The sequence below is a fragment of the Corylus avellana genome, chromosome ca10 (genome assembly GCF_901000735.1).
Source record: "Corylus avellana chromosome ca10, CavTom2PMs-1.0".
NCBI classification, from domain to species: domain Eukaryota; kingdom Viridiplantae; phylum Streptophyta; class Magnoliopsida; order Fagales; family Betulaceae; genus Corylus; species Corylus avellana.
The window spans coordinates 14,503,658-14,519,768 of NC_081550.1; the positions used below are offsets into that span (position 1 = coordinate 14,503,658).

The window sequence follows — 16,111 nt, forward strand, 5'->3', positions numbered from 1 at the left end:
GATAACAATTAATAGACATCCCCATCTAATAGTTGGTACAACAAATATAAGAGATAACAATTAATAGACATCCCCATCCTTGGAGCGGACATGCAACCTCGCAGTAAAGATAATAATAAATGAAAGAACACACTATCTTTGACACAATCATTCTGCTCCCTCCTCTCTAGCCTCTTTAATCACTAAAACTTACTTGGAAGCAACAGCCACTTCCTAAGACCTTATAAAAGCCCCGGTCCAAAAACCAAAATTTCTCCAAAAGCTACTAGCCTGGTAGTACCTTAGCTTCAAATCTCCAAAAAGTGAGGAAGCTAGCTAGTACTGAGAAACATGTCTCCAATGGTGTCGTTTTTTCTCTTCTTCTCTTTACTAACACTTCTCTCCATTGCTAGAGCTCAAGATGGAGCCCCTCATGGGATTGTTTATGAAAACCCAATTGCTTTTACTCCATCTGCATATGACTTCTTCCATCCAAGCACGCAAAGATCCTGTGAAACATCCAATTGCTCGCCGTTGCCTGTCGCAGCGCAGGTTGTCGAGGCCACTCCGGGCCATGAGAGCAGAGAGTTAGAGTCCCAGAAAGGCAGCAGAGTGGGAGCTGCTGCGATTGCTGGCATTGCGTTTGGCCTTGTGTTTGCTGTTCTTTTGGGGATGGGCGTCTACTATGTTGTCATCACACGTCGAGCCAACGTGAGTCGAACCAATTCTGTTCAGCCCGATGCTTGATCATGTCCCAAAACCACAACATGTTTGGTCAAACTTAGACCAACCTGTTTCTTTCTTTTCCTTAATATTTGATTCGGGTTATGTAGCGAGTGAAAGGGAAAAAACCATCCCGTCTTATTATCCATATTAGATTTTACAACATCTAGCCATGTATATGTTGTTTATGTTGTCATGTCATTTCAAATGACATAACACCATGCATATACACTGTTAGATCATATAAAATCTAATATGGATCTCTGTAGTTGTAATAGTTAGTGATAAGATGCATGGTGTTTCAGAATTATGGCTCATTAAGTAGCCGACTTTTGGTATATAAGCAAAAAGATTATTAAATGATTATTAGGCTGTATGTGTATGTAAGGGTGGCGATTCATTTGTTGTGTGTCGAGGTTGAGTCATGTCAAAGCATGGGTATAATATTATATAAGTTAACCATAACTCGACTTATTTAATTAAACGAGTTAAACTCTTCGACTAATAACCCTATAATTTTGTATTTGGATCGTATTGGGTTCACGAATTATGTCAAAAATTGACAGTCATTATGTCGCGTATCGAGTTCAGGTCATATCGAGACATGTGTATATAAGACTATATAAGTCAACCATAATACAACCCATTTAATTAAATAGGTCAAATTCTTTAACCATAACTCTTTAATTTCATATTAAATTTATGTCGAATTCACGAGTCATATAAAAAAAATTGAGAACCCTATCTACATGTATAATGTTAGCCGAGGACAATGGGAGACACAGAGAAGTAGAGCCTCCAAAAGTCAACAAAAGAACACCCAAAAAAAAATGAACTGTTAATAATCATTATATGTGATACTGACCAAGAAATCAGACTGAATGATGTAAATTGTCATTTATGGCGACAAACTGTCAGGATAGCAGCAGGACAGCATTCTTTGGTTTAAGGTTTCTGAATTCTGAAGAAACAAAGGAGACGCTGGTTTGGCCTTTCAGCAGCAACAAAGTGGCCTCAAAATCAGTAACAAAATGTCAGTTACTCACACCTTCCATATTGTCTTGTGGCTTGCACCAACATGTTTTTTCTCCACACAATGTTTAATTATTATATGAACAAAGAGATTCAGCCAATGAGAAACTGTAAACTGAAAGTTGCAAAATTTATATTCGAAAGAAGCATTACTATATTGGTTAGGCATCTTTACCATTTGTAAGCTACATTCGTCCACAGGAAACTATTCTAATCTCCCACTTGATTATAAAGCTAAACCAACCATTACATGACCCAAAAGAGAAGAAGAAAAGAGGGCAGGAGTTCATAATTTTCTTTACCCTTGCAAATATAATTAACTCCATAGTATCCCCAATAGCAAATTGGGAACAAACCAAAAACTTCAGTATACCAAATCTCATATGACCATTACAAAATCTAAAGCAGATTCTTCGCATTGCATTTGGGTGGAACAAAAATTGAAGAAATAATAAGATACTGAGATATGATAGGGGCTCAATTGAGCTCCATCTAAGACCCAACTTTTACTTACGTGACACAAAGCTATATAAGAGTTGTTTCAGGTTCAAAATTGAAAGAGAAATGATAAAGACAACTTTGGCCAAACATTTCTTTCATGTGGTCATTTTTTTAAAAAAAATAAAAAAATAAAAAAATTCTGAAGTAATAACATCCTATGTGGTCGTTTTTTTTTTTTTTTTTTTTTTTAAAAAAATGACCACATAGGATTTTTTACTTAATAAATTTATTAATTTATTAATTTTATTATTATTTTTTTAAAAAAAAAAAATGACCACATAAGAGAAAAGTTTGGCCAAAGTTATGTCTTTAAGTTGTGTCTCTATCATTCCTTAAATTGAAATTTCAAAAAAAAACAAAAAAAAAGACAAAAATCAAAACATAGATCCACAAAAATTGGGTCGTAGAGCCCCTATCATATCTCACTTTCTCTACCTTTGCAGATATAATTAACTACATAGTATCCCAACCAAAAAAAAAAAAAAAAATCTGAACAAACCAAAAACTTCAACCAATAGCAAATCTACTACCAGTAGACGAGCGTCACAAACCTCATAATTAGACCATTCCAAACCAAAAAGTCCTCTTACTCCGGGTAAAATTTTTCTAAATGCCTTGGATGCCCACCCTCAACCGCTCATCGGGGGCAAATATTTTTCCCAAAGGACACGAGGATTCACACCCAACCGCCAACATGAATTTTTTTTTTTCATCTATTTCTGCCGTGAGGAGATTAGGTCAGAGAAGGTAGAAGAAGAAGAGGGGAACAAGACTTGATTTTTTTTTTTTTTTTGTAAAAATGCACCGTTTAAGTGAAGTAAAAAAGATCCATTTAAATAATGTTGAGAAAGAACCGTTTTTGTTTTAATCCATTGCTAGCAATGGCCGAACCAGACAATTGATATTTGGGTGTCACTAAAATTTTTTTGAAGATGCCGAGTGGTAACTTACATAAGTAGGAGATAATATATATATATATATATCTTTTTTTGGGGTTGCCGTGTGGAACTTGGGTAGAAAAATAGCAAAAAATAAAATTAAATTAAAGCTTTGGGGGTGCTGGGGCACCGCAAAGCCTCAAGTGGCTCCGCCCCTGATTGCTAGTTGCACCACTTAAATTACAGTATGATGGAACCATTTGACTTTTTTCAAACTCCTCGTAGACCAATTGAAACTAGTTAATGCGGATTACAGCGTTGACTTAGTTAACATTCAACAATTATCCATTCCCTAGGAAGGCTTACTAACACAATGCATTGGAATGCCCAGGAAATAAACGTAGAGATTTTTTTTTTTTTTTTTTAAGCAAATGCCTAGGCTCTAACCCTAATATAATTTAGTGGAATGCCCAGGAAATAACCTATTTTCTTTTACATCCAACTGAATTCTTATATTACAATTTAACCTTAAAGATAATCTGATCACTTTAGGAAAAGATTTGCCATTTTATTATATACAAAAACTAAATGAGAAATATATGTAAATAGAACTTCGTTTTGCAAATAATTAACAAATGAACAATGTGGCAACCTTTGACAATAGAAGAAGCAAAAGAGCTGGTTTCATGAGTTGAAGCAAAGAGATTTCAGCTGAAATTTCGAGTTCGTGAACATGCATATAATATTTTAAATTGTTTATATGAAGAATGGAGGATGTTTAACTTTACATGCTTTTCTGCGCGTGGAACCGCTCCCCTAAAATAAACGAATGCTAAACCAAAAATTAGAGAACGAATAACTACTATTGAAAGAGTGTTTGCGGTTAGCGGTTTAAGACAATTGATATCGAAATAGGGAGAAATGAATACTTGCATGAGAAAAAACTTGGGAGGAAAACGAGACGGGGGAGGGAATACAAATGAGAAAGTTTCATTCTCAAACACTGCTAGCTTTTCCAGCAATTATAGAAATCCCCATGTATATATATGTGTAGCTTCATAAGGAAATTTCAAATAACTAAAGCAAAATTGCTACAGGAGTTTATAGCAAGCATCATTTAGGATTACTAAAGCCAAAAATTTATTCGATTCCTTCATATAAATTCATGTCCTACGTACGTTCTAAGACAGAATTTGTAACTTGTTATATCATTACACCTTAGATATACCAACTTTGATGACCATAAAATAGATAGTACCCATGCCATCTAGGATCCTTGTCCTAGCTGAAAAGGGTGTTCAACTATCTTGAATTAATTCTAGATATCTTACTCTGACTTTGCTTCTCTCTTACTTAGGAGAGAAGCTCCTCCTCTCTAGTAGAGAAATTCCCACGTCCTTTGTGAGGCTTTCCACAGCTTCTTGCAGCTTTTTCCAGGGAGGAGGGAGGGAGTTTTCTTCCTCCCTTACCCCCATTTTTTTTTTCCCATTTTCTTCTATTGTTTTGGTGTCTTTCCTCCCTCTCCAGCAATACCGACGATCCAATCGTTTTCCTCCGGGCCTCCATCATTGCCAAGCGGCACCATCACCCCAAACCTCCGCTCAACGTCGTCTATTCCACAGGAGATCTCAACATAACATCACCTCTTCCTTCCAAGCCAGATCTGGTCATCTTGGGATGGTCATGCTCCTACCTGGGCCCTCTGTTTTAGTACTTATATTGCTTCATGCGGCCCATTTTGAGAAGATCGGGTCTTTTTTTTTTTTTACCCATTTCTTACTATTTAGTTGTATTTTCGAATTTATTGTTGGAAAACCCCTCCTTTTTTGATGTTTTGAATCATGTAACCCTTTCTCAAATTTGCTTAAAAAAAAAAATAATAAATAGTGCGGTGTTGGCCATTCAATATCCATATTCGATTTGTACATATGATAACATCACGAATAAACCTCATGTGCGGTCCGGCTGCAAAAGGTGTATTTTGCAGCAACCAATACAACAGCTACACCTAAGCTAGATGCACTTAATAAAATAGAAACCAAAACACTGGAACAAAAACTCTTAATAGACCCATTTTTAAAACAGCTACACTTTCCTATTTTGCTGCCGCCACTGCCCAACGCAGCCGCCGCTACCCAACCCCAAATCACTGCCGCCGCCACTGCCCAACACCAAATCGTTTTGTTTGTTGGCTTGTTCCTTCCAGCAAGATGAGCTTGTTACAATTTTATTCTTTTGGCAGTTATCCTGTTTGGTTTGTTCCATTGCCCAAGCTCTTTTTTTTTTTTTTTGAATGATTATTGCTTGGACCTGCTTCTATTTGATACTGATAGATTAAATTTAGTGGGTCAATTTAAGGAAAGTCTTTTGGGTTTGTTGAAATCTAAAGAATGTATGAAGTTAAGGAGCAAGAAAGTCAACCACTTGGTGAGCTTTTAAACATTTATATGCTTAATCAAATATATGATGAATGAGAAAGAAATTGCTCAAGCCCGTTTACAACTCGAAAACCACGAACGAAAACTCCAGAGAGGGAGAGACCTTTTTTTTTTTTGAAAGAGATGTTAAGATGAAAAGGTTGGAATGGTGTTTCAGAAAGAGATGTTCAGAGAGGGAGAGACGTTCGGATGAAAGAGATGGTGTTTTAGAGAGAACAGGAAGAGTGCTTTCGATTTATTAAAGAGACAGAAAAATTTATTAGGTGTTTCAGTTATATTATGTATTTGTGCAATCAAGTGACGTGTCAATCAACCACTGGGTGCTGCAAAAGGTTGGAATTGCAGATTGACCGCATAGTATGGCCTCTCTAACATCATTAATCCAAAATAGAGAATAACTTCTGTAAGGTCTTGGCACAAATCAAAACCTTTGTGCCCTCCAATGAGGATTTGACAAATCAACATGGAACACCTTAAGCAAAATAAACAAAAACACTAGATTTTAGTTTCATATTTCTCATATGGATTAAAAGTAAAAAACCTATTTCCCACTTTTCTTATTCATCTACCCAAACTTGTTGCCAGCCGCTGCCCTCCGCTAGCCACGACACCGATCAGCTCAGATGATGCCAGCCATGACGTTGGACAGCCACGACGCTCTTCCATGCCGGTAATTTCCCTCTCACCGAGAGCCAAGCATATTGCAAATAAAAAATAAAAAAAAAAAAAAAATCTCTGCTTTATGATCAGATCTATAATAAAGGCTAGAGCAGATCATGAAATGGCATTCATTTTACAGGTCATGGGTTAAGATCAGATCCACTATTAAAATATGAATTTGTGTTGAATGAGAAGGAAGTATATTCCGAGTACAAAATCCTTAACACTTCATACCCAAGTCTTCAAAAGATTGGAATTCAGCGGATTGGTCTCAAAGAGAGATTACCTGCATGGAGGAATGTCGTGGCCAGCGGAGGTGGCGGCATGTTTGGGTAGATGAATAGAAAAAGTGAGAAATAGAGTCTTTAGGTTTTTTACTTTTTAAGTTTTAACCCATATGAGAAATATGAAAATAAAATCTAGTGCTTTTGCTTATTTTGCTTAAGGTTGTTCCACCCTGATTTGTCAAGCCTTCATCGGAAGACACTATAGATGACATCACTATTCCAAATAAAACCAAATAAATGCATTCATTACTCGAAAAAGAAATAATAATTGCAAGCAAAATTATTACATAGGTCTTTAACCATTGCCCTTGACGCTTGTCCCATGAACAACACATAAAATGCCTTTTTCTTTTTTCTTTTTTTGAGGTAACACAGAACATGTATAAAGATACAGATATGGGCGAACTGTTGGATGTTCATACAAAAACTGAGACAATCGGGCATTTCTACCACCCACGTGAACTAAGGGAATTAATAACAGGTCCAAAAGTCTGGTCCACAGCTTTGTTCCATTGATGTGCAAACTCTGAGCGAGATCTCTTTCCAAATATCGGTTCTCTCATCTGAAACAAGTTCAACGCTGAAACATTAGAATTTAAAGCCTTAACCAGAATGCCAACAGTACAAATTGATGGAATCAAATCAATATCTATTACATACAGAAACAATTTCTCATTCTTTCATGCCAACAAAGGCCATTTTTTTCAATGAATAAATGCTGAAAGAGGCTTTAATTTACACCCCAAAATCCACCATAAATAATTTGTTTTTGATGCTCAAATGTTGCCCCATATTCACTTTCACAATGAGAGGCTCAATCACATCAGATTCCTATGTAGTCACCTTATTTCTCCCCAACCTTACAACAATCATGAAGATGTGGTCAACTAATGAGAAATTTTAAGTGTATAGATGTAAAGGCTTCAGGTAACTCAGTACAACTCTACCCTCACATCGACACCCCTGAATATTTATCAATCACAAGGCTTAAAGTTGCAAGTTCTTGCAAAAGAGATACTGACAACTTAAATTTTCCAACAACATGAAAGGCATGCAACATTGAGAGCATTGAGGAAGGTAGAAAGGTTTGGGAATGCATGCAACATTGTAAAAGGCTTTCTGTAATCCCCTTTTTATAATGATGTCCGAACCACCAACATTCCAGACTCATTTGGCAGCACGGGTGCATGCCTCTCTCATTATTTGCCAATCCATACAAAAAAATGAATGGTACATTACCAATCACAATTACTATCCTAACTAAATTTTCACGTTAATTTAGGTAGCCAAACCACATTACAAGGATATCTACAACAGCAAATACCCCCAACTAAGGACGGATTTCTCACATCTCTTTGCATGACTAGTACCCCAAGCACATTGTCCTTACAAAAAATAGCAATACCTTTGAATAGTGAAGGGCTTTTATAATTTAGAATCTGCTCTTAATATACTGAGGAGATCTCCTTTTACATCGCTTTGGGCCCTGGGAGCCAGGACCACAAAGGAATGTAGAATAAAATTGTGAGATGTGCTAGTTTAGAACTCAACATTTCTATTATAAGAATGACATAATTTTACATATAACCACCAGGTATTTTGCAGCGCCAATAGCCAGAAAATTAAAGAATTATTCTCCCAGAAGGTCTCCTCTCAAAAGTTACCTCAAAGACAATTTCCTGAAGTCCCATCAAGAATAAATCTCTCTATTTGCGTCAATACAAAATTTCAACTACACTACCCTTACTCCCAAACACAGCCCCCCCCAAAAAAAAAAAAAAAAAAATCTAAGTAAAGGGCCAAAAACATTAGTGTGACGTTATTTCATGTGTAAGAGACAAGTGATAGACCCAACGAAATGGTAACCACCTCTTGCACAATGAGGTTTGTACATCCCATCTTTCATACGGTATGGCTGATAACAATTGGATAAACTAAAGTTGAATATTTCATTTCATCATAAACATCTTCACAGGTTTGGTGGTATATGATTAGATTACTACATGATAAGGATTTCAAAGGTAAAAGACTAAAGCATAAGATCTGCTTTAGTCTAAGGTGGGTGGCCGGAGGTGGTCAGAATGGGCTTATCAAGGAGGTGGGCGATTGAAGCTAAGGATTTTGAGATGCTGGTGAAGGATGGGGAAGCTGGTTTAGAGATTAAGGAAAGAAGCAAAAGGTTGGTGAGGTCAGTGAAGTTGGAAAGTAATGAAGCTGTTTGGTTATCACATATTTTTGAAGAGCTGATCAAAGTGAAGGATTCCAGGTTCTTTCATGATCATTCTAAGCCGGGCTACCCTAGAATACTAGCTCAGAAGTGTTCTAACAGATATGGAAGTTTCTTGGTGATTGAAGAATGTGAGGGAAAGGAGAGGCGCAGGTCAGTTATGATACCGAAAGGGAAGAATCAGAAAGGATGGAGCAAGCTGGAGGCTGAGATTCAGATTGCTATTAGATTCTTTCAACCATTCCTGATGGCTCCAGAAAAGGATGATATGAAGAAAAGAAGGAGCTTTTCTGAGGTGTTACAGGCCACGGTACGTCCGTCGGAGGAACTATTTCTACCTTCGACAGAAACCATCGCTAGAGTTCCGAAATGGCTGTCGGGGGAAACTGGAAAAAATGCTGCGCCAAAGAAGAAGATGAATGTGAACGTTACTGGTCCAGAATCAGGTTCGATAACCATACTTAAACGCACAGATGGTTTACTTCCGGCGACTGCTAAGGGCAAGGAACCGATTGAAGGGGGATGCAAGGAAGTCTCAGGGAGTCAGCGATACATGTTGGAATTTCCGGCCATTCCTTCGCCGGTGCAACCTGTGCCTCCGGTGAAGAGTTCTCCGGTGATTCCTGGATTGTTGGGCAGTGGCAATTTGTCGCATGCAGCGCTGGCTGTGCAAGGACGCAACGTACCTGGAGGGACGCACAATTCTGACAATGGACACGTGGAGTTTGGAGGTTTCGAATGCGTCAAATTAAGGAACACTCTGGAAAAGATTCAGCAAGAGATACAAGAATGTCTGAAGCGCATGGCGAAGGGGAAATGTGGGCATTGCGCTTGTGGGCTTTCGGGCCTTGGGCCTGAGCCAACCAACCAAATTGAAATGGAGGGTGTTACTATACAGCCCAAGCAGGTGTTGAGCGGTGGAGAAAGGAATAAGATAAGAGGGAGACAGAAAAAGAAAAAAAGGCCGGTCAGGGTGAAAAAAGTTCAAGTGGGCTGGATGAAGAACGGCGATCCAGGAGCTTCATCGTCCACTGCTGGCCATCAAACAACGATGGGTCAGGCGCCGGGAGGTCCATCGGCGATATCTGCGGGGGGCTTACTAGGAAAAACACCCCCTAATGGTGTGTTGGGGTTGTCCGGCATGAGGGATGGTTTATTACAAGTGGGTCGGCGACAGACAGTGCCGATGGGGAGAGACAAAGCGCCGGAGGTGGTATTGGGCGACGGCAGAGGCTACGAAGCCCAAGAAGATTGGAGGATAGCAGTTCCGGCAGATAAGGAGTCTCGGGCTTTGGTGGCGGGGGGTGGGTCTGGGTCTCTGGTAGTCCAAGCGGGTTGGGCGACTGGTTCAGACCTCCCGGAAGGGTCTGGGTCAGACCTCCCGGCAGTCACTGCTTCTCCGGAAATGTCGCCTAGACCGAGGACTCCACCCAGTTCTAAGATTGCGGAAGTCTGCGAACAAACAACAGAAAAAGGGGAATTAATTTCTCCCAGGGCAGGATTGGAGGTTGGGTTAGTAGGAGGAAGGGAAGGTTTGGAGGAGGATTGTGTGGGAATTTTGTTGGAATCAAGGAATGAAATGGATAGGGGACCAACTCAAACCAGCTTGGAACTATATAACTCTCCACGTATTGTGGAGAAATCTGCTCCAACTCAGGAAATTCCAGTGGTAGGATTGGAATTAGAGGTATATGAAGGGGAGAATCTTATTCCATTAATGAGTTGCTCAGCTCCGGGAAATAAGGGGAAGAAGGGCTCTAAGTCAACAGACAGGGTTTTGAAGCTTGTCAAGGAATTTAGCCAATTCGTGGGAATTACGTGCGATGGGTATGAAGGAAAACTATTGGAGCTGTTTGCGGATATCATTGCAGAAAATGAAAGGAAGGGGGCAGGTGTAGCATCTAATGCGGGAAAGAAAGGATTGAGGGAACTCAATAATTTGGTAAGTTATATCAATTATGAAGGGAGTTCTAGTCGGGTTAGGGCTAAAGGAAGGGCACAAAGAGATAACCCATGAAGCCAAGAATTATTTCTTGGAACGTGAGGGGACTAAATGAGGGCAATAAATGTTTGAAGGTAAGAAATTTACTTAGACAATGGAAGGGGGATATTGTTTGCCTTCAAGAGACGAAAATGAAGTATATTTCCAATGAATTTGTGAGAAATTTATGGGGATGTGTTTATGCGGACTGGGTTTTTGTTGCATCAAAAGGAGCATCGGGTGGAATCTTATTGATGTGGGATAGAAGGGTGGTCACAAAGATTGAGGATTATGTGGGAGAGTTTGTTGCAGCCTGTTCTTTCAAGAACGTAGAAGATGATTTTGTTTGGGCTTTTGCGGGGGTCTATGGCCCGAATTTTGATCACATCAGGCACCGGCTATGGGAGGAGTTGGCTGGTCTTACCAGCTGGTGGAATATGCCTTGGTGCATCGGCGGCGATTTTAATGTGACTCATTTTCCTAGTGAAAGGGCGGAGGGAGCACGCCGTACTCGAGCAATGTCAGACTTTTCAGACTTCATAGCTGAGCAGGGGCTTATGGATCTCCCATTAGCCGGAGGGATGGTCACATGGTCAAATTCTTATTCTCGGTCTAGGATCGATCGATTCTTAGTCTCTCCAGAATGGGAAACTAAGTATCCTAATTTGATCCAGAAAAGGATGCTTAGACTGTGCTCGGATCATTTTCCCATCTTGCTCGATTGTGACGGCATGACAAGAGGTAAGAGGCCTTTTAAATTTGAGAACATGTGGTTGAAATATGAGGGGTTCGTGGACAAGGTACGGGCTTGGTGGTCCTCTTATAATTTTTCTGGCTCTTCAAGTTTCATCTTGGCTAAAAAGCTTAAGGCGTTAAAAGGGGACCTTAAAAGCTGGAACGAGGTGGAATTTGGCAATGTGAGTGCTAGATGCCTAGAAAAAGCGGAAGAATTGAAGGCTATGGAGAGTTTGGAGGAAGAGAGGGAGCTCGATGAAGAAGAAAAGGAAAGAAAAAGGGTGATTTCTAGGGAGTTGGAGATTGCTCTTTTACAAGAGGAGATCAGTTGGAAACAAAAGTCCAGAATTAGGTGGCTCAAGGAGGGGGATAAATGTACTAAATTTTTTCATCGAATTGCCAATTCGAATCGGAGGTATAATTCCATTGATTCCATAACCATTAATGGAGCTACTAATTCCAACCAAGACATCATCAAGCAACAAGCGGTGCAATTCTACGAGTCTTTGCTCTCTGAACGTTGCAATTGGAGGCCTAGGGTGGACAATTTTGCGTTTGACTTGCTGGAGGCGGATGAGGCCACTCATATAGAATCTCCTTTCGAGGAAAGGGAGGTGTTGGAGGCGGTAAAAGGTATGGATAGAGATAAGGCCCCAGGTCCGGATGGTTTCTCCATGGCTTTTTTCCAAGATTGCTGGGAGGTGATAAAGGAAGATATTATGGCGGTTTTTTCAGACTTTTATGCTCATGGTAAGTTTGAAAAAAGTCTTAATGCTACTTTCATTTCCCTTATTCCAAAGGTGTCTGGGGCTACTGAATTTAAGGATTTTCGTCCTATTAGCCTTATAAGTGGAACTTACAAGATTATTGCCAAAGTTCTTGCTAATAGGATGAAGAGGGTTGTAGCAAGGGTGATATCAAAGCCTCAAAATGCTTTCGTGAAGGGAAGGCAAATTACGGATTCGGTACTTATTGCAAGTGAATGTCTTGACAGCCGGATTAATTCGGGGGAAACGGGGCTGCTTTGTAAACTGGATATGGAGAAGGCTTACGATCACATAAATTGGGATTTTTTATTATATCTTCTTAGGAGATGTGGCTTCGGCGAAAAATGGTGTTCTTGGATTGAGCGTTGTATTTCAACTGCTTGTTTCTCGGTGTTGATCAATGGCACCCCGTCCGGCTTTTTTAGAAGCTCACGAGGGGTGAGGCAGGGGGATCCCTTATCTCCTTTTTTGTTTGTCATAGTTATGGAGGCGTTTAGCAGGATGATTGGTGCTGCCATTGATTCTGGTTTTATCTCGGGTTTCCCAATGGGTGGTAACTTGTCTGAGAGGATCATCATCTCTCATCTTCTATTTGCAGATGATACGTTGGTTTTCTGTGGGGCGAATAGTAATCAAATACGCTCCATTAAAGCATTACTTATTTGCTTTGAAGCCGTTTCTGGTCTGAAGGTAAATATGGCTAAATCAGCTTTGATACCGGTAGGGGATGTGGAAAATGTGGGAGACTTGGCTGGGATTTTGGGCTGTGGTGTAGCTACTCTACCTTTGAAATATTTGGGACTCCCTTTGGGTGCGTGCTTCAAGGCCAAAAACATTTGGGATGATACTTTGGAAAAGATTGAGCGCAGGTTAGCAAGTTGGAAAAGGTTGTATCTTTCCAAGGGAGGAAGGGTCACTTTGATCAAGAGCACACTTTCTAATCTTCCCACTTATTTATTATCCCTCTTTCCATTACCTGCTTCTGTGGCCAAGCGAATAGAGAAGCTCCAACGTGATTTTCTTTGGGGTGGTTTAAACGAAGAATTCAAATATCACTTGGTTAGTTGGGATAAGGTATGCTCTCCTATCAACAAAGGTGGCTTAGGGATCAGGAAGTTGAGAGTCTTCAATCAAGCCTTATTAGGAAAATGGCTATGGCGTTATGCGCACGAGAGAGAGGCTTGGTGGAGAATTGTGGTGGATGCCAAGTTTGGTTCCGCATGGGGTGGATGGCATTCTATTGACAACACCGGGTCTCATGGGGTGGGTCTTTGGAGGCATATTAGAAGAGGGTGGCGAGTGCTTTCTAAATATACTAAATTCGACCCAGGAGACGGATCCCAAATCAGATTTTGGGATGATGTTTGGTGTGGGGAAATGACCCTCAAGGAAGCATATCCAGGCCTATATAACATAGCTAATGCAAAAGATGCATCCATTGCCGATAATTTGGAGTTTATGGGTGGAAATCGCCAATGGAATGTTAGCTTCCTTCGATCGATCCATGATTGGGAAGTGGAAGTGCTAGCATCGTTCTACTCTACGTTATATTCTCACAAGTGGAGTAGGGGGGGGGTGGACAAAATTTGGTGGATCCCGTCGAGAAAAGGGAAGTTCGATGTTAAATCATTCTACAACATCTTGGTAAGCAAAGAAGCAAGTCCGTTTCCTTGGAAGAGTATATGGCGCACCAAGGCTCCTTCGAGAGTGGCTTTCTTTACTTGGACAGCGGTGTTAGGGAAGATTCTCACACTTGATAATCTCAGGAAAAGGAATATCATAGTGATTAATAGATGTTGCTTATGCAAAGGTGATGGGGAGTCTATTGATCATATTTTCCTTCATTGTGAGATTGCTCGTTCCTTATGGCAGGCCATCTTCAGTCGTTTTGGGTTGTCTTGGGTAATGCCTAGCAAGGTGGCTGGCCAGCTTGCTTGTTGGCGGACGGGAGGTCGATCTAGGAGTGCTGTCGTGTGGAAAATGGTCCCTCTATGCATTATGTGGTGCCTTTGGTTAGAAAGGAACGAGAGATGCTTTGAGGATGCTGAGAGGTCTTTGGAGGAGATCACGGCTTTCTTTTTCCATACTCTTTACACTTGGACAGCGGCTTGGCTCGCTCCTATAGTTATTAGCTATCTTGATTTCCTTGTTCTTTTTTCTTCTAGCTAGTCGTTTCCCTTGTATACCCCCCGTGTACTAGGGTTGCGCCCCTCTGCGCTTTTGATATATAAACATTACTTATCAAAAAAAAAAAAGAAAACAAAAGATGATCTACCACGAATGCATCCCTAAAGTAAGCAGTGGTAAACAACTCCGGAGATGCTACTTTAAGGGGCTGCTCCCCACACCACACGTCATGCCAAAAACTAATCTTTGAATCGTCACCCACCTCAAATTTATTATATCTAGACAATTCCTCCTAACCCCTCAATGAATTTCCAGAGACCCACCACACATGACCCATTGACTCCATTAGAGCACCACCAACCCCACTAACTACCATATTTGAAGTCCACTATCAATCTGCACAAAGTCTCTCTCTCATACATGTAATGCCATAACCACTTCCCTATAAGAGCTAGGTTGAACATGAGTAAATTTTGAACCCCCAAATCCCCCTAAAAATTTAGAGAATACACATTGGACAAGTTTACCAGGTGAAATTTGACCTCTTCACCTATGCAGATTTGGCTTAAAAAACAGACACCCAACAGAAGACCTAGGTACTTCATGGGCAATGGGGAGAACCTGTATCCCAAAATCCTAGCCGAACCTTCTACATTATTGACATTATCAACATGAACCAATTTTGACTTAGCCAAATTAATCTAGACTTCTTTCAAACGTGCCTTTAGCATGAAAGTCATGAAAGACCTTCATAATATCTTCTTTCAAAACATTCCAGCAAGCTTGGAAGAACGCTATAGAGTAACCGACAAGGCCCAAAACCTTATCACTATTCATAGCTTTCACCACTTCCAATACCTCCCCTTCCTCAAACACTCTCCAACCACTCAACCTCACCAATAGAGTCAAAAGAAAGGTCGTCCAACTTAGGCTGCCAATTGAATTATTCAGTATACAAATTATTATTAAATTGCAAGATGTGCTCATTGATCTCAACCTGGTCAGTAGAAACTATACCATCAACTAACAAAGATTCAATGGAGTTATTTCTTCTATTAGAGTTGGTTATTTGATGAAAAAACTGTGTGCACTTGTCACCCTCCCTTAACCACAAGGCCCTAGATTCTGCCTCCAACTCACCTCCTCCATGAGAGCGGACCTCTCTCCAAATCACTAATAACTTTCGCCTTCCTCACTTTCTCCTCACCACATAAGGCACTCTCTTCTTCAACAATTTCAAGACCATGTAACTCTTCCAACATAAGTTTTTTCTACCTCTCTTCATTGCCAAACAACTCCTCATTCCAACTTCTTAAATCAATTTTCAATGTCTTAAGCTTGCAGGCTACAATGACACTCAAAGAGACTTGGACGTTATAAGAATTCCACCATTGTTTCACCCTATCTATAAAACCCTCGGATTTTAGCCACATATTCTTGAATTTGAAATACCTTCTACCCCCTTAAAGTTTATGCAATCAAGAAGGATCGAGAAGTGGTCCGAGCAAAGTATAGGAAGCCCCCTTTGGGACACACTAAGAAGTTGGGCTTCCCCATCCGAAGAGACAAAAAACCTATCAATCCTCGACCATGAGGGAAGATCCCAATTGCTCGACCAAGTAAAGGTTCCACCAACAAGAGGAAATCCATTAGACCCTAATCAAAAATGAAATCTGAGAATTCCACCATAGAAGAATTAAAACGTGCTTCTCCTGATCTTTCACTAGGGAAACGAGTGACATTAAAATCTCCCCTAATGCACCAAGGCAAGTTCCA

The 16,111-nt window shown here is 40.2% G+C and overlaps 2 protein-coding genes across 2 annotated transcripts in view; one reads left to right on the forward strand and one right to left on the reverse strand.

The window, feature by feature from the left end:
• The first annotated feature begins 330 nt into the window (after window positions 1–330).
• LOC132162993 (uncharacterized) lies at window positions 331–726 on the forward strand. Its single transcript, XM_059573198.1, has one exon. The coding sequence runs from the start codon at window positions 331–333 to the stop codon at window positions 724–726; it is 396 nt and encodes a 131-aa protein (XP_059429181.1).
• A 5,996-nt stretch (window positions 727–6,722) lies between these two features.
• Window positions 6,723–16,111, reverse strand: part of LOC132164433 (uncharacterized) — an 11,527-nt gene continuing 2,138 nt past the window's right edge. The window contains exon 3 of the mRNA XM_059574945.1: window positions 6,723–7,061. Coding sequence (XP_059430928.1) covers window positions 6,945–7,061 — 117 coding nt within the window. The 3' untranslated portion in view covers window positions 6,723–6,944. The remainder of the gene's footprint in view (window positions 7,062–16,111) is intronic.

What these genes read in the sequence shown, in the direction of transcription:
- LOC132162993 (XM_059573198.1), top strand. Translation starts at nt 331, where the DNA reads ATGTCTCCAATGGTGTCGTTTTTTCTCTTCTTCTCTTTACTAACACTT.